At 53.9% G+C, this 25,266-nt stretch overlaps 1 protein-coding gene across 7 annotated transcripts in view; it reads right to left on the reverse strand.

The window, feature by feature from the left end:
• Window positions 1-25,266, reverse strand: part of NAV1 (neuron navigator 1) — a 247,991-nt gene that overhangs the window by 141,172 nt on the left and 81,553 nt on the right. For 6 of the 7 annotated variants that reach the window (XM_086694515.1, XM_086694516.1, XM_086694519.1 and 3 more), the window contains one exon: window positions 9,969-10,763. The exons of the other annotated variant lie outside the window; for it this stretch is intronic. In XM_086694515.1, coding sequence (XP_086550641.1) covers window positions 9,969-10,763 — 795 coding nt within the window. The remainder of the gene's footprint in view (window positions 1-9,968; window positions 10,764-25,266) is intronic. 7 annotated transcript variants of the gene reach the window in all.

Raw genomic sequence — 25,266 nt, forward strand, 5'->3', positions numbered from 1 at the left:
TGAAATATTTTGCATGTGACCCTTGATTAATATCTCATTGTGAGGATGAAATGGGTTTATGCAAGCAAAGCATTCAGCACAGCTGGCAAACAGTGAGTGCTCAATAAATATTAGTCACTATTTTGCTACATCTCCAGTGACAACTGTCTGTGAGTATTCAACGGTCCACCACGGATCCTAAGGATGAAGGGGTTTTTTTTGTTTTTTTTTTTAATTTTTTTTTTTTTGTAACATTTATTCATGTTTGACAGTGACAGAGACAGAGCATGAGCGGGGGAGGGTCAGAGAGAGAGGGAGACACAGAATCCGAAGCAGGCTCCAGGCTCTGAGCTGTCAGCACAGAACCCGATGTGGGGCTCGAACTCACCGCGAGATCACGACCGACGCTCAACTGACTGAGCCACCCAGGCGCCCCAGGATGAAGGTTTTTGACCCACCTGCAGAGTCAGAGGCCTCAATTAAAGTCTCGGGCACTGAGTGCTTCCTTCTGGGGAGCCCAAACCCTGCAGCCAGGCCCTCGGCAGCCCCAAAGCTACAAGCTGAGTGGAGACGCCAAGCAAGGAGGCCTTGCCCTGAGCTCCTGGGAGCCCAGGAGTGCCTTCACAGTGGCAGCAAGAACAGGGGCAGCCGCTCCGCACTGCCTGCTGTGAGCAAACCCCACCGGCTGGGCGGGTGTCAGGCAGCACAGGGACGGAGTCTTGTCCCTGCACTGAGGAAGGCCGCCCCTCATGGTTGCTGCTGTCCTTGTCGACAGTGGGAGCAGCAGTTGTAGCACCTGCCGGTCTCGCTGCCCCAGGTGGGCACTCCTGCCTTCTCTGCTGCCATGACCCCCATCTCTGGAGCTGCAGCAAAGGAGCAGCATGACAGGGAAGCCGTGCACTGAGCACCGCGGCAACCCCTGGCCACCACATCACCATCCAGGCCAGGGAGGATCCATGCAGGATAGTATCTACTGTTGCTAAGGCAACCCCTGAATTCCAGGACCACACCTCCTGGGGATACCCAGAGATGCCAGGAAAAAGCCAAGTCCTCTATGACAAAACACCCTAGCTCCTGTAACAACAGAACCCCATGGCAACATCCGGGGCACGGCCACTGGGACAGTCCGGTGGCATCGCGGAGAAGAGAGGAAGATAAAGATTTGAGTGGAGGATAAGTCCCTAATCCTTCACCAGGGCACCCTCATTCCCTGTGGGTCCTTCTACCCCAGGGTGGAGGGCTGTTCCCGTCAGTCCCCGAAGGACCATCTGTTCCGAGGGCGCCTAGCCAGCTAGTCCCAATCCAGTCCTCCTACTCCATCCAAGGAAAGCTGGATGACGGGAATGCATCTCCCTTGTGCCAAGTGTTTCTGATTCCTTTAAATAGCTCCCCAACTTCCAACTCCCTCAGAAGGCATCCTGGATGGGACAAGTGAGCTAGGAGCTGAGATGTGGCCCACACCCTCTTTATGCCTGGTCTCTGAATTGTATGCGAACGAAATTCTCCTCTGTCTACTGTCTGATCGGTTTGTGTGTTGGTTCCGTCGTGCACCGTCTGGTTCGTACTGGCCGTGGGCACTCCCCAGGCCTGGGGTGGGGCAGTGCCAATCCCCGGGCAAGGCAGAGAGCTAGCCGTACCTCAGGCCTAATCAGAGCTGCTCCTAATCAAAGGGACAATCTCTGGTCATCAAGACGTCCTCTCTCTCCGTGCCTCTGGACTCTGCAGGGGCAGCAAGGGCAATCCTCACTCAAGCAAACAGATGCAGAGCTTGAGAGGCCCTGGGCTGACTGATCTCATCAGACAGTAACCTCTCCAAAGGACCAGTGAGCACAGGATTCTGTTGGGGATCCTTTGGGGCAAACCTTGATTGCTCTCCTCTGTTTAAATGTTGCCCAGAGCCTGCGGTCAAGCCCCAGTGCGCTCCGCTCGGGTCCGTCACGTCCCCTCCGGACCTGTCTGTCCAGTCTCATTCTCTCTGTCGCTTCCTGTTCCACCTCTCTCCCAGCAGACAGGGCCCCATGATGAAGCCCATCACTTACCTCCCCCTTTCCTTTTCCAGTCCCTTCCACTTCTGTGGCTGGGATTTCAACCTTCTTTCAAAACCACATCACTTTTCCAGAGCTTCCCCTCCTCACCCACTGCACCCATGGGCACACTTGCCCCACGTACCGACTCCTGCTCTCCTTGGCCTTGCCCAACTTTGTCGCAGCACCTGCTACCATCGCCTGGTACAGGAGGGAGCCCGATCCTTCTCACCTCCGCTCTAGCCTGTCAGAAGCTAGCAAGCAGGGCCCAAAGCCTCAATGTCAGGGGCACAGTGCTTTGCCCACAGAGACTGCTTGACACATTGATTCTGAACTCCGTGCAAAGAAACTCAACTTCCAGGGCGTGGGAGGAGTCTTGAGGCTCCTGGAAGCAGCATGGCATAGGGGCTAAGTTCAAATCCTGGCTCTGCTGCTCACTTGCTCTACTAGCTTTGGGCAGATTACCTATAGATCGCAGGATTACTGTGAACATTAAATGACTTGTTACACACAAGGAACAAGAACAATGCCTCTTTTACACCAAGTGATTGATATGTGTTCGTTATTATCATTAGATTATCGTATTCTCCGGGCCTACTTTCCGCGCCCCCCCTAGGAGAGTCAGGTGTCAGAGCTCCCAGGAGGCAGCTCCTCAGAGTGGGATGGTGGGAGTCCTAGGCCCCGTGGCAGCTTATGAAGCCTGCAGAGAAAAGCCAAGGCCTCCTGGGTGGCTGCCAACTTCCCCCAAAGGGAAAGGCCTGTTTAGCTAGTCACCAAGGGCAAAAGGGAGCCTGTGTCCTGAGAGTCTGAGGACTCACCAGCACTCATAGTGCTTTTCTGGGAGAGAAGCCAGGGAGACCGAACCCCTGCGGCCTCCGCCTGGGGGTCTATTTGAGGGAAATCGTTCCACCCTGGTCATATTTCAGACTCTTTCAAACCTGCCCAGTCCTTGCATGCACAGAACGCGTGCACACAAATGTACCTTGAGCACGTGCATATCTGCTGGAGGACAGTCAGTGCTCCACATGACATATGCAATCCCCTGCACACCCCGTGTTCACACCCTGACTCCCAAGCTCATCTTAGGGTTACCGGCCATATGCCACACCCCCTCTGAACCCAGGACCTCCGCACACACACCTAAGTCTTGCTCCTCAACGTGTGCTACCCTCCTACCCAGCCCAAGGTCCTCGTTTCCAATCTGGCTCTCCACGTTAACACCTGCGGCTTATGACACTATTCCACCTCCCAGACCAGATCACACCCAATGGCAACACCCTGACCAGATAGCCTGCAAGACGACCCTGGGGACCAACACTGGGAGCATGGGACAGCACACCGCGGGTCTGCCGGGCCGGGCTTGCTCTCCGTTTCCACATCCCCAGCGCAAAAGAGTGAGCGCCCTGACAAGTCCACAGCAAGAGCCGCGGCCCAGGAATTAGAGGGCTGCGGAGAACCCGCCCGCTCCAGTGGCCCTGAAATGTGTCATTGAGACGTCCAAAATAGACTTGCCCATGGCCCAGGCCAAGGCCCAGCCCCTGCAGAGCCCTGGCCGCCTTGCTGAGGTTTGGCTGGAGCGGACTTGGAGAGCTGTGTGTCAAATGCATGATGTACGACAGCACTGGCAGCAAGAGCCTGGAACCTGCTGGAGCCAAAGCTCTCAGGGGTGAACCTGTAGCCCGTGGATGGGCTGTGCTCTGTGCTCTCCCACCCCCACTGCAGCACTACAACAGGCCTGAGGAGTCTGGGGGCTCCGCTCCCACTAGGTCTCCATCCTCCTCCGCGTAGCTTCCCACCCTTGCAGTTTGCTCCTTCTTCTGCCAGAGGCATAGGTGCTGAGGAAAGACGAAAAGCCCGGACCCATCCCACTTATTCCAGGCACGCGTGTTGTGCCCGCACTTAGCCCACGGCCGCCAACATGCTGGACACACCCTTGGCACAACACTAATCCTTCCTCAGCCTCCGGTTGGGAGACGGAAGCAGCTCCTGGGGCACCTTCCCAGTCTGCACCTTGATCCCTGCCGGTCAGAAGGAAAAGAGACCTGTGTGCACTGAACGAGGCAGAACTGAACCCAGGGGGCTCTGGTTTTGCCTCCCTACAGGAGGGTCAGTCCCCAAAAGCAACCGGGAGGGAAGGTGTCAGAGATGAAGTCCACTTTGAGGGCTGACCCAGTGTTCCAGGGGCTTCTATGGACAGAGCATGCCCACCGAGGGCCAGTGAGCTGTGCCTGGCCCCTGGCCCTTCCTGTGCACGAGAGGGAAGGCTGCAGGCTCCAGGGACTTCAAACGCATCTGGGTAATCCAAACAGGGTGTGGGAGGAGGTCAGCCAGCACAAATGAGAAACATGTGGCGTCCGTTTCCCCACTGCTGGCTGGCTAGCACAGGGTTTCCAGGCAGCGGGAGAAGGCTGTGGGGAGGAGGCCAGGTTGGACCCAGAGAACACACAGCCAGGTGCCCAGATGCAGATATTATGAGCAGGCGGGGGTGGGGTCCAGGTGGGGAGCAGGACTCTGCTGGGCCCAGGAATCAGGGTGACGGATCGGCTCCTCTTCCTAGCAAGTCTTATCCCAAAGGGAAAGACAAATGGACGGAAAATCAAAGGAGGTGACAACGGGAGAAAAGATGCGGTGGAATGTGGCTATGTGTCTGACCTCAAATATAAGAGAGCTGTGAAAGGCAGGCTAGCTTAACCTGGAAGGATCTAGGCAGTAGGTTTGGACCCATGGGTGGAAATTCTCAGAAAGAAGACGCTTAGCTCAACAGGCTCTCCAAAAATGAGCACTTTCCAGGAAAATAAGGTAGTGAGCCCTCTGTCACTAGGAGTGTGTAAACAGAACACCCACCTGCCTATGATGCTATAGAGGGATTAGCTTCAGCTTTGGGTGGGTGGCTCAACTAGACAGTTTCCATTCTGTGGTTCTGTGAAATCCCAGGGAAGGGTGGGGGAGGAGGAGGATTCTGCACAGAGAAGGGGATTTTTCTCTCCCTGGCTGTATGAGGAGACACGGCAGTGTCTGCAGACGTGGAGCGGTGGCAGGGGGCTGAGCTGCAGTTAGGAGCCCTGGGGGCTCTGCTCAGCCTGGTCAATGCAGGACTGGTTCTCCCTTGAACCCCAGAAGGCAACCTGCCCCTTCAGTCCTTGGGGTCAGAGGCTGTGAGGCGTGGGTACGTGTGTGTGGAGGGACGGTTGTAGGGAAGGGGAGCCTGGAAGTTAGCAGGAGAAAGGATCTGGGGCTGGCAGCCTAGGGTTGGGGACAGGACACAGGAGGGGGGTCAGAGGTGTGTGGGGCGTGGGGGGCAGAACAAACGGGAAGCATCAGGAAACACCCCAGGATTCTAGGTGACTTGGTCCTGTTACCCATTCAGTCCACGTCTAGAAGGGGCCGGTGGCCTGGGGCTGGAGCCACCAGTGATGATGAAGGGCATCTCTCTGGGTTGGTTTACGCTTCAGGCACTCGTGCTCCATCTGCCTGTCTCCCCAGAGCAGAGGAACTACCCCCAAGACCTACTCATCCATCCATCCTTTACTCTCAGAAGCAGAGCCTTGGCCACAGCAGCGTGAACAAGGCAATGCCCAATGGCTAGGACCAGGACCCGACTGGGGCCCCTCAAAAGCACTAAAGCCTAGACTGGGAAGGAAAAGTTCCGAGCAGTGAGTAAAGAAATGTTCCCCTTAGTGCTAAGCTTGAGGAAGGCAGGAGGCCTCACAGCTGGAAGGTTCTATGCCAATTTCTTCTCCACATACATGCTCACCTGCAGACCGCCACACCTTGCCACAGTCCTTCCTTCGGCCTGTGACTTTACAAGCACTCTCTGGCAAACTGCTGTGCCCAAGGAAGGCTAGTGAGTTGTGTCCTCGTGCTCCAGCTAGGCCTCCGGGGAACTCCCTGGCAGGCTTCAGGAGTGGCTCTGGGCGTGGAGCCTCCGACCTGAGGGAGCTAGGTGAGCCTGCACATATCACCTGTCTCCTCTGGGCATCAGTTCTTTTCTGGAGAACTCACTGTAACTCCTCTTCCCACCCGGACCCCCACCCAGTGCCCGGAAGAAAAAGGAAGTAATTTCTGCCCTCCCCCTATTCAAAGGGTCCCAGAACACATTCTCTAGACTAAACTCCACCCTCACCACGCCTCCAAAACCCACATCAGCCAACTGGCTTAGAGATGGATGGCTTCTTGGACTTCCTTCCCCTCTTCTGTTTGCCCTCAGCCTCTGAGGGCCTAACTGTTGTCATGGCAACCCCTCACAAGGGTCCAGACACCATGAGGAAGTGGGGCTAGGAACTCCAGAGGCCTCGGCTCCTTTACACCCTGACCTTGGTCTGCCTTAGCTGTCCTATTTTGTCCCTTTGCCTAGAGGGTTGAAGAAAGGAAAACTGACTGTGTGGGGGCTCAACAGACTGCTTTTGTTTTGAGATCCTTAGGTCCAGGGCTGATAAGGCAGGAAGAGTGGGGTCTGGAATGGTTTTGTGTATTGAAATGGCCTGGGACATTTTCAAGGTCTGATCACCTTAATCTGCATCCCCCTCCCCAGCCCTGTAAGTAGGGAAGAGTCATGGGGGTGGGGTCTCTTTCATTCACAAATGGGGAAACCGAGTTCCAGGGGAGGTCACAGAGCTTAGAACTTTTGGACAGGGAACTCAAGATGGCAGCCTCTGACCCTGTCCCCAGTTCCAGGCCTGGTGACATTTCCTCTCAGAGCCAAACTGCTTGATGTAGATTATCATGCCAGGGTCCAAAGGCATCTGATTGCTGGGATTGGCCCATTTTCCCCTGGGCACTCACCCCTCAGCCTTCCAAGTTTCCAGGGTTCCCCAGTGGGACCCTAGTTATTTGGCAGCTTCCAAAGCAAAGGAAGGGGTAGGGAGCCTGCCTAGACCATCTGGGTTCCAGCTGATTTCTGGGAAGAGAATGATCAAATTTCAGCTCTTCTCTTTTATTCCAGAAAGGCTCTTATTTGGGGCTGCCTCACTCCTCCTTCCCTCCCCACCCTCCCCAAGAAATTGGGTCTTGGCAGCTTTTTGGGTCTGGGATGGTGATAAGGAGTGTGTAACCTTTGACCCTCAGCCTCTCAGGTAGGGAACAAATATTCTGTTTTTACTCAACATCCTGAGGCATCAAGACAGCCGTTCTTCTCCTCAGGAGCCACCCTGCTCTCCAGTGAAGGTCAGGCCTGACAACCTGGAACACCTTCATAGGCTTGGAGAGACTGATCCAGCTCTCTTGTCCCCTGGCCCCCAAACACGTCCGTCTACCCTCCACCCCAACTCCCACCTTCACACAGAAGAGAAGTTTTACCTAAAGACAGCAGCTCCCACTCCCTCCCCTCCCCACCACCCTGTGAGGCCAAGCACTGTCCCTCTAGGACCTACCTGCATGCCCCACCCCCACCTTGGTTCTCGAAGCCCTAAACAGTCCAGCATGATTGCCAGACTTTCCACCTCTCTCCGCCTACCAGAGATCTTAGCCTCTCAGCCCCTCTATGGGGTCATCAGGGCAGGTTGGTGGCCTATGTCCAGAGACACTTGCTTTGGTCAGGCCCCTCTTGACCTGCTGACTCCCCTTTCTTAATCGGGCCTCCCAAATGAAGCCAGTGCTTAGGAACACAAGGAGAACCTGCCTTCCATCACTAACTTAGAGGTGGCTCTAAGGCCCTAGAGGCTTTTTACTCTGCATTTCCCCAACTGGGAAGTGGTGGGGAGGGAGGTGTTCTCTCCTTATCTCCAAGGTTGCTGAAAGGCTGCAGCACCAGTGTGCTTTGGGAATGACAACAGCTGAACAGGAGTAAGGGCCCCCAGCTCAGCTCCCGCCCCCCTCCTGCCCTCCATCCCCATCCCCAGTCAGCTCTAGAACTATCTGTCAGGGTTTCTGAGGTTATTGCCTCTTGAAGAGCAACTAAGAGAGCTTCAACCAGGCAGCCAGGTCCTGGGACGGTGCTGGGTCTTGCAGGCCTGGGGACAGCCCAGATTGGCTAAGTCATTCCAAACAGGTGAAGCCCTGACCTTGAAAGGAGAGCTGTGCCCTCTACTTTTCTGAGTCCCTGACACTCCCTTCCTCTCCCCAGGAGACAGTCAGATACTCAATTCCTCTCCTGAGAACCATCCACACCCCATCCACACCCACTTCTTAGTGCTCTTAGTGCCCGGGGAATGTTCCTCCCGCAGTCTGCCTGCCTGGTGCCTCCTCTGGCCTCAGTCACAATTCAATTATCACCTCCTTAAGCTTAAAGACCTCTCCTTTCCAGTTCTCCTCTAACACAGGGTCCCCTTTCATTTTCTCCATAGCCCTCTCTGTGTCTGGAATTATTTTATTTCTTCATTATCTGTCTCACCCCATTAGACTATAAGCTCCTTGAGGAGGGCACTCAGCACAGGGGTGGCACACTCCCTTTGCAGGGAGAGGCTGCCCTGTCAGCTTCTGTCCCTCCGCAACCCCCCAATCCCCACTTGTCCCTGCAGAGGCCTTCTGGAGGGGCTCTCCGAGGGAAAAGGCTGCTCTTCCCCTCTTTGCCCTTGTCCTGTCTCCTGACTGTCCCTGCAAAGCCCACACGCGGCCTGCTATGAGGGGCCCCCAATCCAAAGCTCCAAAGGCCTCTTGCCCCAGGTCAGCGGTTCCTCATGCTGGCCACTCCGGGGTCTGGGGATCCTGGGGTGACAAGAGCAGATCCAACTAGTCTTCTCCAGAGCTGCCAGTCGAACACCCCCACCCTCCATCCACCCCCACCCGCCCCACCGCGTCCAGCCGGTCCCGGCCCGCGGCCCGCGTCGGCCCCGCCCCTTCACACGCGCACGGACACGCCCCTTCCCAGCCCCCAGCGGGGCGGGCAGCCTGCCTGGTACCCGGGAAGCTCGGGTCCCTCGGCGCCGGAGGACCCACATCCCAGCCACCGCAACAAGTCCGCGGAGCCAAGGCGGCCCGTTCGGGCTCCAGGCCTTGCCGCCGCCCTCCCATGGTCCCGGCACGACCCGTGCCTGCCCCCGAGGCGCGGCAGCCCTGAGTCCTACACATCCCGGATCTATCCCTCTCAGGGAGAGGGCTCTCCGGGGAAAGCAAGCGCAGTTCCGGGGCCCGCTCCGGGTTTTTTGCATAGACTCTTCAAGCTCGGAGAACAATGGAGCAGCTCTCTGCGCTTCCTCCGCCCCGGCAAGCTTTGTTCCTTCCTTCCCGCCCGCTCGGCTTCTATTAGCCAAAGGGCAAAGGCTTCCCAGTCAACCAGGAGTCTCCGCGCGAAAGCCCAGACCTTTCCACACTCTCCAAAAAAAAAAAAAAAAAAAAAAAAAAGCCAAAAACAAAAAAACCTGGGGGTAGGGTTTTGGGCCCAAGCCTGGGCCGAGGTATAGGACGCACATCCAGATGCGCGCAGCTGGCCGCCCGCCCGCCCCCTGGCCCCAGACGTGTCTCCTTGCCAGAACCCCCACACCCGGGAAATCCGACTCGCGCTCCCATCGGGGATCCACAGAGGAAGTGGAGCCTCAGTTCGGCTCTGGGGCCAAACAGCCCTCACATCTGCTTTCCCCACATCTGTCCTCTAGATCCGGGCTCTCACTGGACTCTCCCCTAGCAATGCTGGATGCTCTCTCGCCAAGCACAGAGCACAACACAACTGAGGTCTCCATCAGCCCCAGATTGTGCCATATTAGGATTCTGGGCTTTAAAAATAGAGGAAGCTAATAGGCTCTATTTCTGAGAACGTGTGAGCGCCACACCATTGTCCAGTCTCACCTCAAGCAGGCCAGAGCAGAGCCTGGGCTCCTGCCTGGTGACATCTTTAAGAAGATGCACTTTAGCCACGCTCATCTGGAGGTAGGCCAGCCCTGCACATCTGGGCCCAATGCCCCCTTACAACCTGGCCGAAATCTGGAAAGCCCTCTCGGGAGGAGGAGAAAGAGAAGGGGCTCCGCTCTCCCCCACCTTCCCTTGCAGCTGACCAGGAGAAAGCCAGGGGTGGGGCGGGGAGGCAAGACTTACCCAGCATCTGGCTGAAGAGCAGCTGCTCCAGGTCTCCCAGCACGGTCACCACAAGCTCGGGGTCCACCTTGAGGAAGGCGCGTTCCTCCTGGCCCTTGGCGGAGGGCACCGGCCCGGAGCCCTTTTGCGCCTTGGCCTTGCTGGAGAGCAGCTCGTCGTCAGACTTGCCGTCGTCGCTCACGGCTGCCTCAGGAGCCTTGCTGAGCGGCTTGACCTCGGCGTAGGGGCCGCGCGGGATCCGGCTCGGCTTTCCCAGGCTGGGCGCGAGGGGAGCCAGGGGGGTCTTGGCGCCGCCCGCCGGGCTGCCCTTTGCCTGGAAGAGCGAGTGCTCCGACTTGGACAGCGTCTTGGACATAAGCGGAGCCTCGCGGCCTTTGGACCCCGCCTTGCCCAAGCCCTTGGGCGCCTTGGCCATATCGTCGCTCCACTCGGGCTCATAGAGCTGCAGCTTTTTCTCCGAGTCGGTGAGGAACGAGAGGTTGGTGAGCGACTTCTGCTTGCGCAGGTTGGAGGCGGGCGGCCCGCCGGGGACTCGGCTGTCCACGCTGCCGGACTTGAAGACCTTCAGCTCGGCCGCACTGGCCTTGGCCATGCCGCCACCGCCGCCGGGCGCCTTGGCGCGCTTGGGCAGCATGCCTCTGCCGTCCGCCGCTGCAGCCTTCCTACCGGCGCCCCGAGGCTCGTCCGCGCCCTCGTCCCCGCCGCCGCCGCCGCTCAGCTCCACCTCGGGCTGCACGCTCTTGACGCTGCTGCCCAGCATTCTGCCCGCGAGGAGCGCATGGACGATCCGCGCGTCTGCAGGCACGGCGGGGGCGGGGGCGGAGGGGGGGGCGGGAGCGCAGGGAAAAGGAGGCGGGGGAGGGGAGGGGGAGAGAAAGGACGGAAGAAACCGAGGAAGATGGGGAGAGGAAGGGGGAGGAAACGAGGGAGGAGGGAGAAAGGCGAGCGAGGGCGCAGGGGAAAGAAACGCAGGGAAGGAAGCGGGGAAAAGGAAAGAGCGAGGAAACCGTGGAGCGATGGGGCGGGGTCGGAGGGAAAGGGGCGGGGCGGGGAAAATACAAATTAAAATTTACAAATCAATCAAAGGAAGAAAGGAAGCACGGCAGCTCCACGGGCGCTCAGAGGTGCTTCAAGGCCCGGATCCCGGCCCTCCGCCTGCCCGCCTGTCAGTCCTGCAGGCAGAGCACTGCCGGGCAGCGCCCTCGCGGCACTCCGCCCGCCAGCTTGAGTAGAGGCTGCAGGCTGCAGCTTCGAGCGCAGGAAGAAGGGGAGGGGAAGGCGGAGGAGCAAACAGGAGGAGGGGAGGAGTGTGCGCAAGGGAGGGAGGTGGGGGAGAGCGAGCGTGTGTCTATTTCTGGCTCGGGAGGGGGTGGTGTTTGCTGCGGAGATCCAGGGGCGGATGAGTAGGGGGTCGGGGGTAGATAAAGGATCCCACCAGTTTTTCTCCTGGCTTTCCACGCGGAGGTGGGACAGGTTCTCGCAGGGCACGGTAATCTCCTGCCGCGCCCAGAGTGTGGGGGGCCGTGGAAAGGATCTCTTGAGGAGATGTGGGGCGCAGGGAAAAGGGACTGAGACCGGGCAGCTCATGATGCAGGAGGAAAGGTGGGCTCGTGGGGTCCGGGAGAGATGTTGGTAGAGGGATAGGGGAGCAGTAGTATCCAGGTTGCTGGTTCCCCCCACCCTCACTCCAAAACGTTGCGGTTTCCCTCCTGGAAACTCCCGGTACCATCTTACTTCAGTCTCGGAGGTTCATGGCCGCCCTCCTGAGGTAGGGGATACTTGCTGAGGTAGGGCAAAGGGGATGGGACTGATGTGGCCGGGGAGAGACAGGCTCAGGACTCACTGTGGAGGGTATGGAGGAAACAACCAACTCTTGGGATCAGAAGATTAGGTTCCCATTCTATTGACTGCATGACCTTGTCAAAGTCATTGTGCCCCTTTGGCTTGCTCTCTTCTCTTACAGTGATTATAACACCAGCTTAATGGGCAAAAGGACTTTGGAACCGTAAAGCGCTTTGTCAAACCTAGCAAATCAGTTGGAGGCTTAGGACGGGTCCCCTGCCAGGCTGATCTAAAGTGGGACTGCAGAGCAATTTAAAAAGACGACATTTTCCTAGCCCCTTCCCCCCCCCCCCCCCCCACACACACACACCTGGGCTCTGGGAAGAAAGATTGGGTCGAAGAGACAGAGACCTAGAGGGTTGGAGCAGGCAGCAGTTTGCCCAGAGGTGTCCCTCAGTAGAGGGCGACACCACACATTTTCCCATGGCTTCCCAAGTCAGCACCAAGCTGCCTGAGCAAATGGTTCTCAGGCAAGAAAGTGAGGGACAGTGGGAACGCAAGCTGGTGCAGCCACTCTGGAAAACAGTAGGGAGATTCCTCAAAAAACTAAAAATAGAGGGGCGCCTGGGTGGCTCAGTCGGTTGAGCGTCCGACTTTAGCTCAGGTCACGATCTCGCGGCTGGTGAGTTCGAGCCCCGCGTCGGGCTCTGGGCTGATGGCTCAGAGCCTGGAGCCTGCTTCGGGTTCTGTGTCTCCCTCTCTCTCTGCCCCTCCCCCGTTCATGCTCTGTCTCTCTCTGTCCCAAAAATAAATAAACGTTAAAAAAAAAAAAACAAACTAAAAATAGAACTACCCTAGACCCAGCAATTGCACTACTAGGCATTTATCCACGGGATACAGGAGTGCTGTTTCCAAGGGACACATGAACCCCCATGTTTATAGCAGCACTATCCACAATAGCCGAAGTATGGAAAGAGCCCAAATGTCCATCGATGGATGAACGGATAAAGAAGATGTGGTATAGATATGCAGTGGAGTATTACACGGCAATCAAAAAGAATAAAATCTTGCCCTTTGCAACTATGTGGATGGAACTGGAGGCTATTATGCTAAGTGAAGTCAGTCAGAGAAAGACAAACATCATACGACTTCACTCATAGGAGGGCTTTAAGAGACAAAACAGATGAACGTAAGGGAAGGGAAACAAAAATCATATAAAAACAGGGAGGGGGACAAAACAGAAGAGACTCATAAATATGGAGAACAAACTGAGGGTCGCTGGAGGGGGTGTGGGAGGGGGGATGGGCTAAATGGGGGAGAGGCCGTAAGGAATCTACTCCTGAAATCAGGGTTGCACTATATGCTAACTAATTTGGATGTAAAGTTAAAATAATAAAAAAATAAAATAAAATAAAATAAATTAAAATAAATTAAAATAAAATAAAATAAATTAAAATAAATTAAAATAAAATAAAATAAAATAAAAAAAGAAAGTGAGGGACAGGAGAAAGCAGAGGGGGTGTCTCTAGAAACAAAGCTTGTTCCAGGAGGGGTAGGCCCCAGATGGAGCCACACACTAGGGACTGCAAAGCCCTAAGAACTCTTTTTTTTGTTGTTTATTTTTTTAGTAAGCTCTACACCCAACATGGGGCTTGAACTCATGACCCCGAGATCAAGACTTGCATACTCTTCCAACTGAGCCAGCCGGGCACCCCAAGAACTCTTTGCCAAAACGTGCCAGCTGTCAGATTATCTGCCCACCCCATCCCCAACCTCCCTCTCTCTAGCTTCCTGCCTGTCTCCCTTAGACTCTAAAGAACCGTGTGCCTGAGTCTCATGGTTCACCCCCTCTCTTAGCACTAATCATCACAGCCCGCCTGGTGTGAGAGGTATTTGTGTACATGTCTGCCTCCCCCACCAGCACTGGAGCTTTCTGCATGCAGCACTGTGTCTCTCACCACCTTGCATGGAGCATCTGGGTCAGTAAAATGGATTTGGAGGGCCAAGCGCTGTACACGGGGCCTGTACCCTGGTATGACCCTTGGGTCCTGATAGTGACCCCAGAACTCTGCCTTCCATAATCCTAGGGCTGGACTGAGATGCCACAAACTCTGCAAGGACAGGGATCATAACCAAGAGGATGTGCTTACCACAGTACCAAGAACACAGAGTTCTCAAGCAGAGGGGTGTTTGGTAAGAAACATGGGCCCTTGGCTGGGCCTTGATTGATACAGAGAAAGATGGAGATTCTGCCCTGAAAGAACTCGGTATCTAACAGGGCATACAAAATAGACAATACAGATTTGGGAAAACAATCATCCTGACCCTGTGAAAAAGCAATGTCACATACACCAACACATTCATCACAGATAGGCAGACACAGGTCCGTGTACATTAATTACAGGGATGACAAGAGGGAGACTGAACCCTGGAGAGCAGGAACCCTGGCTGTCTCATTCACTGCTGTAATCCCAAAGTCCGGTACTTCCTTAGTAGGTGCTGGATACCTGTGAGTGTAACAATAAGAGACTGCTGGCAGGCAGGACAGGTGGAGGAGGTGGTGAAGGCTTTCTAGAATACTAAGCAGTATAAGTAAGGAAAGGGTTCAGATCAAGAGAGCAGGAAGCAGGAGGTTGTCCAGGCTCACGCCCTGAGGCCTCAAAGGAGCTGAGGAAAGGGGCTGGGTGCAAAAATTTACCAGAAGGTCCAGAGGGCACATGCAGACCGGCCTCGGAGTCTGTGTCTAGCACTTAGGAAACTCGGGGGTGGAACCAAGGCTTGTGATTTCAGATAGGAAATGACAAGCAATAAAGATCTGGTTCAAGGGACTTAGGCGGTATCATGTCAGAACTTGCCCCGGGCACAGAGAGTGCCCAAAGGAGGAAGCCAGTCTTGAAATTTTCTCTCTGGGCACACATGAGGTACTCGTGCTCATGCCCAAACACAAGATCCCAGCTCAAGGAACGGACTGAGCCCGATCGATGGTGCCAAATCTCTGGATAACCACGCCCTTTCTTCCCCCTCCCTCGGGCCACCTTGAATGAAACAGCAAACAATCCTTCGCTTTTAAAGTCCTCATCCTCACTCCGAGGTCAATTCCCTAATTTGCAGGACACACACCTAATTCACAGGGGAACCTCATCTTTCCTAAAAATAGCAATTCAAGAATCTGGGGACACTTGTTCTCTGATTGACCAGGTTACAGTAGCCCTTGCTTGTTGTTTCTAGGTTCTTTCCCTGCACATAGAATCATCTCTTTAGCAGACAAGGAGAGAGTGACTGGTTGCCATCGGACCGAAGAAACATTATTTTGGCTGTGGTCCGTTCCACCCAGTGCTTCCTGCTGCAGGCAAACTTGACACGTTCTCCCCGAGGTTCATTTAGCCTCTGTCTCTGGTAGGTTTGTAGCTTTGCTCCTGGAAAATTAATCTTCAGGATTGCCATGAAGCGCTTTCCCACTTGTTGCTCCGTCACCTGCACGTCCTCGTCCCCAGAGGCCCACTGCCCCTGATCCTCCGTTCTTCCAGTCATCTTCCACCCTCACTGGTTCCTGTATTCCAGCCTGGTCTGATCCTCCTCTTTATTCCTCTGTGCCTCCTCTCGAGGGATATCCTGTGCCCCAAACCCCAAGTCCTTTCTTTTCCTTCAATAAGCAGCTCCTGAAACTCTGCCTCCTTCAAGAAGATTGTCCAGAAGTGAGGCGCTTGCCCCCCTCCGCCCTCCCCTCTAACTCACTCCTGCATGAGAGGCCACCTGTCAGCTTATGAGATAGAAAACACCTTCCATGCTCATCTCATGAGTTAATTCAGTGCTAATCCCCTTGAGTGCTAGTCCTCTCTCATCCGCCTGGTACTGCTCATCTTCCCGCCGCTGCCACTCTCTAAAGGGCAGGGCCATGGCCATGTGGTAGCCTCTTTAAATAGCCATCTTGGGATTAAGCAACGGACTTCGGCTCAGGTCATGATCTCTTGGTTCATGGGTTCGAGCCCCGCATCAGGCTCTGTGCTGACAGCTCAGAGCCTGAATCTTGCTTCAGATTCTGTCTCTCTCTCTCTCTCTGCCCCTCCCCCCACTCACGCTCTTTCTCTCTCTCAAAAATAAATAAAATATTCCTTAAAAATTAAAAAAAAAAATGTCACCTTGGCATCTTGGAACTTTCAGACGCTCCCTAATGCGACCTTTCCCTCTATCTGGTTCTTTTTTGATTCCTTTCACATCCCTTGAGTTTCCCACCATCCTCTACTGCAGTGGGAGCCTCTGCTGCCGTGGCAACAGCCATTCCAGCATCAGTCGATAAAGCCAATATGTGCAGAATGTTTCCTAGAGTGATTCCTAAAAAGAGAGGGACCTGCCCTGTCACACCGTCCCCAAACCCGCCCCGAGCCCCTCCCACTCTGCCATTTCCTCTTTCCCCAGCTGCAGAACAGATAGGCTGGCGATGGTCCGATGAGAGAGATCCTATGTGATGAGGGAGAGGCCTGGCTGGGCAGGAAGTGGGTATTGGTGATGTCAGTGCCCTGTGGAGGGCAACTGGATCCTGCCCAGTCTCCAAAGAGGAGGTGGGAAAAGAGGCTGGTTTGGAATCATGAAAGTCCCCAGGTCCCAGCTCCCCAGAAGCACTCGCCATCCCACTCCTCTATCTCCAAAGGTAATAGCAGTTTCTGTGATGGGGTGGGATGAGTGATTTGACCACATGTGTTGACCAAGAACTTGAAGCAATCTGGGGAATGAAGATATAGGCAGACAGCCAAGGAAAGGCTTGCTGTGTGATTTTACATTCTCACACCATGTGCCGGGAAACAGATGCAATCCAGGTTGTCTGTGGGGGGTCTCCTACCCATTGGACTGGGGAGAGAGGAGAGAAGAAGGTAGAAAGAAGAGCTTAGGATGCCTCTACCATGCTGACCTTGAAAGGTGACCTTGGGAGAAGAAGGGATCTGAGGGAGGGGATAGTGGGCAGGTGAGTCCACACGTGGCTCCCCCAAGGGCCCAGTCAGAGCAGGGAGGGAAGAGTTTTCTTGATATGAGCTCACAGTCATGATCTGGAGAGCAAAGGCTAGGTGCCTAGTCACATGGCTCTGCAAGCCTAGCCCACCCACCTGGGGCCAGGCCAACCGAGTGACAAGCACCCTCTTTAAGTCTGCCCTGCTCAGATCCCTGGGATGAGGTTGTTTTCATCACCTCCCTAGCAGATTCCAATACCGATGTCTCTGTGGAAAGTCCTCCAGCATTGCTCCTCACCTCCTTCTGCCCTTTTCTCTGCTGTGTCACTCCCCTACGTCATTTCACCCATCAGTAGGGACCTCCGGGACGCTCAAAATGTGCACAAGGCCAGGCTGGAGGCTGCTGGCCTAGCTGATGCTCAGCACAGTCTTGTCTGCGTCCAGAGAACCAGCTCCCCATTGCTCACCTCCTGTTCAGTGCCTTCCGTATGCCAGCCATGAGGAGTGGTGGAGGACAGACCCAAATGCCTGCCCTCGTGGAACTCCCATTCTAAGGGAGACACAGGCAGTAAATTAGACAGCAATGTTAGCTACTGCAAAGTTCTCAGGAATAAAACAAAGCAGGAAGGGGAATATGAAATATCCAGGAGCAGGGGTTGAATTTTCGATATGATGGCCAAAGACTTCAGTAAGAAGGTGACATTTGAGTAAAACTCTGAAGGAAGGGAAGGAGCAATTTATATGGCTATCTGGGGGAGGAATGTCCAGGCAGAGGGAACAGGCCAAGCAAATGCCCTGTGGGAGAATGCGCCTGGCCCATCAGAACGACTGCAAGGAGACCAGCGTGGCTGGAAAGGAAGGAGGGGACCGTGACGGGCAGTGAAGTCCAAGATGTAACTGGAGGCAGTGCGTGGAGGGCCTTCTAGGTCATTACAAGGACGTGGCATTTTACTCTGAGTAGGATGGAGAGTCACTGGCAGGTTTGGAGCAGAGGGGTGACATGACCTGGCTTCCCCCGTCAAAAGGGTCACTTTGGCTGCTGTGCTGGGCCCATGGGCAAAAGCAGTCACAACAACCGAGGTGAGAGAGGACAGTGGCTTGGAAGTGGGTGGTGACTCTGGTTATATTTTGAAGCCATTAGAATTTGCTGATAGACCGGGAGTGGGTGTGTGGGACTGGTAGGAATTGAACTTATCCCAAGGATTTGGGCCCGGACAATCCTAAGACTGGACTTGCCATCAATCACAAGGGAAGACTTTAGAAGCAGCCGGTTTTAGAAAAAGGATTGGAGTCTTCTGTTCTCCCTGGCCCTTCCCGAGGCCAGATGGAACCTCTAGGACGCCTTCTCCGACCCTCTCCGCACAGTTCACCGCAGCCACTTTAATAACTTCCTAACCTCCAGCGCCAACGTTTTTTCTTTGCTCATTTGTGTTTCCCAAGGGTCCACCTTTGGTTGGTCTACCAATGATGAATTTTTTCTCAAAACCCATCACAGCTCTTTGCACATAGTGGGCTCTCAGAAATAGCTGGAAAATGACGACTGATTAAGTGAATGAATGCGTGACTCAGAACAGATGTGTGGGGGATTGTAAACAGCGGTGACCTCTCAATACCCCGTGGCGAGAGACACTGCAGCTGGTGTGCTGGAATGGGAACCAGGCCCTGGGATGATGGCCCGGCAGCGTCTTTTCTTCCTTCTCTGCAGCCCTTGGGCCACAGGGAGGCCAGCAGACCCTCTCTTTGCCCCTTCAAGGGAAGCTCCAATTCTTCAGGGGAATGACCTTGGGACATAGCACAACTGAGGCCCTCTCCTTCCCGACATCTCTACCTCTGCTCTACTCGGAGGCGTGGGGAGAGTTTTGCTACACCTCTGGGAGACAGAGGCAAGAGCAGACCAGGTGTCCTCAGAGCCCAGGCTCCCCGACACATGTGACAGTCCCCACTGGAATTTGAGCTCCACCCTTCACTGCCATCTGCAGAAGAAAAGGGCCAGTAGGCATAGTGGTCCAACCTGGATGTGCCAGCTTACTCACACCTCCAAGGTCCTCATCCAGGAAGCCTTCCCAGATTGATCCACTTGCCTCCTCCCAGCCTGGGCACTACCTTTGCTTTGCCAGGGCATTGGTAGTTGTGCCATTTCCATAGATCCTGCAAGGCCCTGGCTGGGCCTCTCTGGTCCCCAGGAAGCTCTCTGAGCTCAAGGGCTGAAAATTTTTCTTCTGGGCCACAAGGTCAGGAGTGTAAGCTCGGAAGAGATTTGCTATTTGCCTGCCTGTTGGAGAAAGTGAGGCTCAGCAAACCAAAGGCTGGGAGTGGAGCCACAGGCCTTAGTCTACCCTCTGGCCTGTCTCAGGGAGAGAGAGCTTCTAGGAGGGTAGAAAGGCTGAGATTCTAAACTGTAGAGTTCCTCAGCATTCACAGCAGCCTGGATGCATCTCCCATAAGCCTCTATGCCAACAGGATGGGGATGCAGCAGGCATGAGCCTACCTGTTCTGTGAAACAAGAGGGGCAGACAGTAGGCCCTGGGAAGTCACCTCTTATCATACAAGGAAACAGGACCCGAGCGTGAAGCCCAGTGTGCCCGGTTGCAGGACAGGGCTCTCCAAGGCTGAAACCTGGTGGTCTAGAGGCCAATGAGGACCTCACACAGCACTCAAGGCCTTCGCCACTCTGGCTCCACTGCCTGGTAACCTTGCCCTTTCATGCTCTCCTGCCTGCCGTCTGGTCCAGGCCTAATCCCACCCCTGCTCCCTGTAACCTGGAAGCCCACTGTACCTGAGGTCTGCATGGGGGTCTAGGAGTGCAGCCACATTAAAACTGGCCCACAGAATCCTGGGAGTGGGGACAAGGACAAAGGATTACTCCCGTGGTGATCTGCAGCGCCACCTGTCCCTTGATAGTTCACCTCATGACCTTTGTCCTGAGGTCCTGGTCACTTCCAGTGGACTTGGCAATACCAAAAAGTCCAGGATCCCTGTGGAACCTCCCTATTCTCAAGTCTTGGGGGTCCCGATTCTCTTCTTGACTTGCTGGGTGGTCTTAAGAGAAAGCTTACATTCCCCATGTAATGAAATGTGTTCTCATTGGTCATGTAAGAAATTAGGTGGAAAATCTCTACTCCCTCTGCTCATGGCCTTAGAGCAGGGCAAGGCCGAAGGAAAGCACCTAAGCTAGAGTACTCTGAAATGGCATTCATTTAAATTTTTTTAAATGCCTGTTTATTTTTGAGAGAGAGACAGAGACAGAGTGCGAGCAGGGGAGGGGCAGAGAGAGAGGGAGACACAGAATCCGAGCTCTCAGCACAGAGCCCGACGCGGGGCTCGAACTCATGAACTGTGAGATCATGACCTGAGTCGAAGTCGGAGACTTAACTGACTGAGCCACCCGGGCGCCCCTGAAATTGCATTCATTTAAAATTAGATCCCTGTGCTCCTCGGGCTAATAAAGAGACCGGGATAAGAAGTCTTAGATGTTTCCCACATGTGTTTGGCTTTGTATGTCGCCATGGCAATTGTCCCAGACACATCCATTGGGGTGTTCATTGCACACTGGGCTCCAGATGAGCTCTGCAACACCCAGGTACATTGCCCTTAGACCAGGACCAGCCCAGATCAGTTGTCATGGCAACCGCAGGCCTGTGAGGGGGAACACCAGGCAGGCGAAGAGGAGGGTAGACTGTATATGTGCAGCTGTGCCCATGTGTTGTCTGAAGACACCCGAAGTGCATGTATCCTGTTATGTGGGCAAACCTAGAACCAAATCCGACCCGCCCATGCACAGTAGATTGTTTTAAGGTCATTGAATCACAACGCTGAGTGGAACCTCAAAGATAACTTACTCAATGTTCTGCTTTAGAGCAGAACTGACCCATTTGTAATAAATCCTATTACCTCACTATAGGCCAAGGAAACCCAAAAACCTGATGAGAGAAACAGGTAAGGTCCAAACCGAGGTTGTCTGGCCAACGCCATGGTGATATCACCCCTGAAGATCAGAGCGTCTTAATCTGTGTTCACAAACCAGATTCAGAAGGTGCATAAAACCAATCATCAAATATGAGTTTTGTGTTGTGACTATGTCCCTTTGCCTGGGCAGACATATCATAATGCTAACCAGGTTCTGAAAGAGGTTCTTGATGCCAAAAAGTTTTTTAAAAACCACAACAACTGTAGGAGTAGGGAGAAACCTTTGCCCACCTGACCCCGAGCCAGCTGGGGAACATTGTCACCACCTTGGAGAGAAAGCCACTCCCGTTTCATGGCTGTACACGCTCTCAGTTGGCACCTCTGTGGTTTTTCAGAATTTTTGTTAGGCTTTTAAACGAGAAATTAAACTTAACAGAGGAATGCTATGGATTCATATTTCATTGAATTTTAATAGAATAATCACTGGCAATTACTTAGCTTATAAAAATTGCTCTGCAAATGTTAAGAATATTCATTGGTGTGATGGGTGGGAGTTTCAAAGCATGATGAGAAGTTTGCCTTTCACACAGCCTGATTTCATCACAAGGAGCTTACCACCGCTGTGCTTCTTCCTGCCTCCATGGAAACCCAGATTCTCAGGCAGGAAGGATGCCCTGGGCTCCTTGGGTCAAGCTCCTACCCCTGTGCCAGTCTTTATGTGAACACGAGGGCTGCCCTCCTCCAGCTCGGAAGTTCTCTTATCTACGTGACCTCGATCATTCTCACCACACTTATTTCCTTTTCCAGCCCTCTGTGGATGTGGAATGATTTTCTGGAGAGAAGGGACGACTGAGACTAACCCTTTCTCTGTCCTGTCGCCCTCTCCCCAAAAGGCTTGGATGACCCCATACTCACTGACCTTCCCTCTGCCCTGACTCTTTAATTATCTTGAGCTCTCTCGGAAGCACAGGACTCCCACAACCCGGAGCCACACACAGGCAGGCGGGTTTTTGATTTCTTCCGCCTCTTAGAGGACTCAGGACGAGGAATATTATGACTGGGGTAATTCTCAGCACTTAATCTTCCCGTTATTGTGTCTGTGTCGCCTCACTCTCTTCAACTGCCTCTCCCAGAGCTCCTTCCGTGTAAGCCTGCTGAGCAACCTTATTGTGGGGGGGGAAGTCTCTCAGTAGGAGACCCTAATCCTCTTATCAAGGGGATGGGGAGGCATATGGGGAGGGGTGGAGACGCTGTGTTCCTGTGTGCCGGTTTCTGTCCATTCAGTGGTGCCAGAGGGAGGGACTAAGGCCCTGGGCCTTCCCAGGGAGACCCTGTTTCTGGGAAGTTATGAAGAACATTGGCCAGCCTTTGCTTAAAGGGGTGGGACAAAGACCTGCGAAGCCAAGGCTTTAGGGCAACACTGAAGTGGGGTTTCTCCGGATTGGTCAGGGAAGTTTCTATCCACTGGTTCAAGGAAGGGCAGTCGTGGAAGTTTAGCAAATGGTTCAGGGTCCTTCCTCCTCCAGGGCTGAAATGTCTAGCAGCCCCGCAGCTCCCGGGCTAACACTCTCGAGTCGTTGTGGGGTAGTCGGATCTGGAGAGATTCCTAGTCACCAGGCCGACCTCCCCCGAGTTAGTATCCTTATCCTCAGGACCTTCCTGTGGCCCGCAAGCGCACGGAGAGCTAACAAATGGCCAGGAATTCTCAGGAAGAACTAAAGCAGTTCATCTCAGTTGGGAGAGTTGAATCTCCAGAAACCTGCAGGAGGAAGCTGAGTCTAGGTCAGACAGGTATGGAGGTATAGGGGTAATTCTCTAGGAGAACCACGAGGGAAAGTTTACCACCTTCCCCTTCTATTCATCTACTCCAGCACTGTGAAGATTTGGGGTGAAGCGGGTGGCCCACAGACTGCTGCTGTTTGTATTCTCATGGGGTGCCATGAAGCCAGAGCTCTGGCCTGGCTTCTTTGGGATGTGTTTGGGATGGGAGACATATTCCAGACTTGGGGCTTCTTCAGGGCCATCATGCAGATCACATACAGCTGCACAGGCTGTACACTGCACCGTTCCAGACTGCTACATACTAAGCTCCACAAGGGCAGAGGTCTTTGCCTGTTTTGTCCATGGATGTACCTCAAGTGTCTAGAGCAGTGCCTGGTGCATTGTAAGTGGTTATCCCACTGCCTCTCCCAGCCTCCCTGGGGCACCTCGGGACTTGGCAGGGTCGTGGCATGTATGGCTACGAGCATGACCTCTGAAATCTAGCTCCCTGGGTTCCCATCCCAGTCAGACCACCTTAGGCACATCACATAGCCTTTCCTCATCTGTAAAGTGGGCATGTTAATAACAGCACTCCCCTCAATAACAAACAACACCGAACATGCGTTAAGCACTTACTGTTACTGGGTGCTCTTCTAAGCACTGTGCTTACACTGGTGTTAAGTCCTCACAAAACCCTAAGAAGAAGGTACTATCATCATCATGGAAGCACAGAGAAATTAAATAACTTACCCAAGGCTGCACAGTGCCAGTGGTAAAGCTGTGATACAAAGCTAGAGTTGTGCCAACTCTCATACAGTTTTTAGAAGGGTGGAAGGTGCTGGGGCACCTGGGCAGCTCAGTCGGTTAAATGTCCAACTCTTGGTTTCGGCTCAGGTCATGAGCTCAGGTTCGTGAGTTCGAGCCCCGCATCAGGCTCTGTGCTGACAATGCAGAGCCTACTTCGCATTCTCTCTCTCCCTCTCTCTCTGCCCCGAACCTGCTCTCTCTTTCTTAAGATAAATAAGCTTAAAAAAGAAAAAGAAGGACTGAACGTGCTTATTGGCAGTGCCTGATTCAGAGGAAGTCATAGCAAGTGTTAGCCACGGCTACACAATATTATTATTACCTCCCTTCCCAGCTCCTAGAAATCTACTTGGTCCCAGACGGCTACCCTGTTTATCCAAACAGGGCCTCCAGAGGCCCCTGAACTCCCGAGCCTCCTCCGGCCTACAGCAGCATGGAGCTGCCTGAGTCCTGCCAACATAGCTAATGCCATCTGCCCCTGAACTTGGTCTGTGTTTTCTAGTCAATTGTCTGCACGTCCTCTCTCCACGGATGGCTGGGACATCAGGCTCAGCTTAGCCTGAAAGTCCCCAGAGGGCAGGGAACATGGCGGTGTGAACTCAGCATGAAATGACACAGGTTTGGGATGACAGAGAAGCCAGTGACATCCTGGGGCTTGCTCACATTGAGGGGATGTCAGTAGGACTGTGGCTCACTGACCCCGTTTCCTTCCCCGTCATTTGGCGGAGGTTAAGGGAGAATGCGTCGAGCTTGAACAGTGTGCAACCGACACGGGGAGTAAAGGCAGCAACGGGAAGGCAGGGGAGTAACACTAGCAGAGCATGACTTTTTGACAAGCCTGGATTCAAATCCTGGCACAGCCCCCTAGCTCTGTGTCCTCGGACGGGCGATTTCATGCAACCTCTCTGAGCTGGAGTTTCTGAGCTGGAGTTTCCTCATCTATAACACAGAACAAGAGTACCACCTACAAAGGGCTGTGTAAGGTGCTTATGAAGGACTTTATGTGAAGGATCCAGTACTGTGCTCTGCACACAGCAGGTGTTCAATAAATGGTAGGCATTGTTACCATCTGGTCATTTGAGTGTTTGGGACATTGGAAGGCAGGGGTCCCGGCTTCAATTTACCTGCTAACTAACCAGGCAGTCTTGAGTCTTGAACAAGTCTGTTCCCTTCCGAACCTCATCTCTTCCCACCGAAAATGAGGCCATATCTGGGTGATATATAAAGTTCATTAGAGTTCTGACTTCCTGTGTTCTTTGATTCCAAGTCATTTGTAGCCCTGGGGTACTTGGATTTGGCCTGAAGCTCCCAGAAGAGCCCAGTGGGCTTGCACCACTGTGCTGGAGCCACCTAAAAGTGCAGAACAAATTCCTCTCCCAGAGTCCAGTGACCAGACCTCTCCCCTGCCCTGGAGGAGGGCACACCAGGTTTGCAAGTTTTCTCAGAAGGGGACTCTATCCCCAGTCCTAAATCCACACGAAAACATGAAAAACTTAATTATGGCTTAAAGATGGCGTCAGCTCAACAAGGGAGAGGAAAGGAGAAAGGCAAAACAACCCCAGCATAAGGCCAAACTCCACATTGCCCCTCCCATTCTATATATATCAACCCTTGTGTGAGAAGCAAGGCAGGGAGGAGGCTCTGGCTTGTTCCCCAATGACACATGCTATGATGAGAGAAGATCCCCTCATTATGTGTCCACTTAGCGCTCATTCAAACATGCCACAAAGTGGAAGTAATTAAGGAATCTGTGTCAACCTTGGGGCAACCTCTCCTAGTCCTCCTGCACACGGCCTCACACATGTGGGCACACAGAAATGTCAGCACTGGCTTCCCTTGGCTTTCCAAATTAAGATCTGATGGTGGCCTATGCAATGTTTTTGCGCTGAGTGTTAGCAGATGGGACCAGCACAGGACCATGACCAGCACAGCCAGGTGAACCAGGACTGGGTCAGGGCACACACACCAACGCCCATGGTGGCTGGGGGCAGAACACCTTTGGGACATAGGAAGGCCAACCCAACACCGCTGTTTGGTACCGAGTCATCATGGGAAATTCTCTTCCTGTTCTACAGAGCTTATTCCACCTCGTTTGGATTTTA

Source organism: Puma concolor, chromosome E4 (genome assembly GCF_028749965.1).
Source record: "Puma concolor isolate L17-30 chromosome E4, mPumCon1.1.hap2, whole genome shotgun sequence".
NCBI lineage: Eukaryota > Metazoa > Chordata > Mammalia > Carnivora > Felidae > Puma > Puma concolor.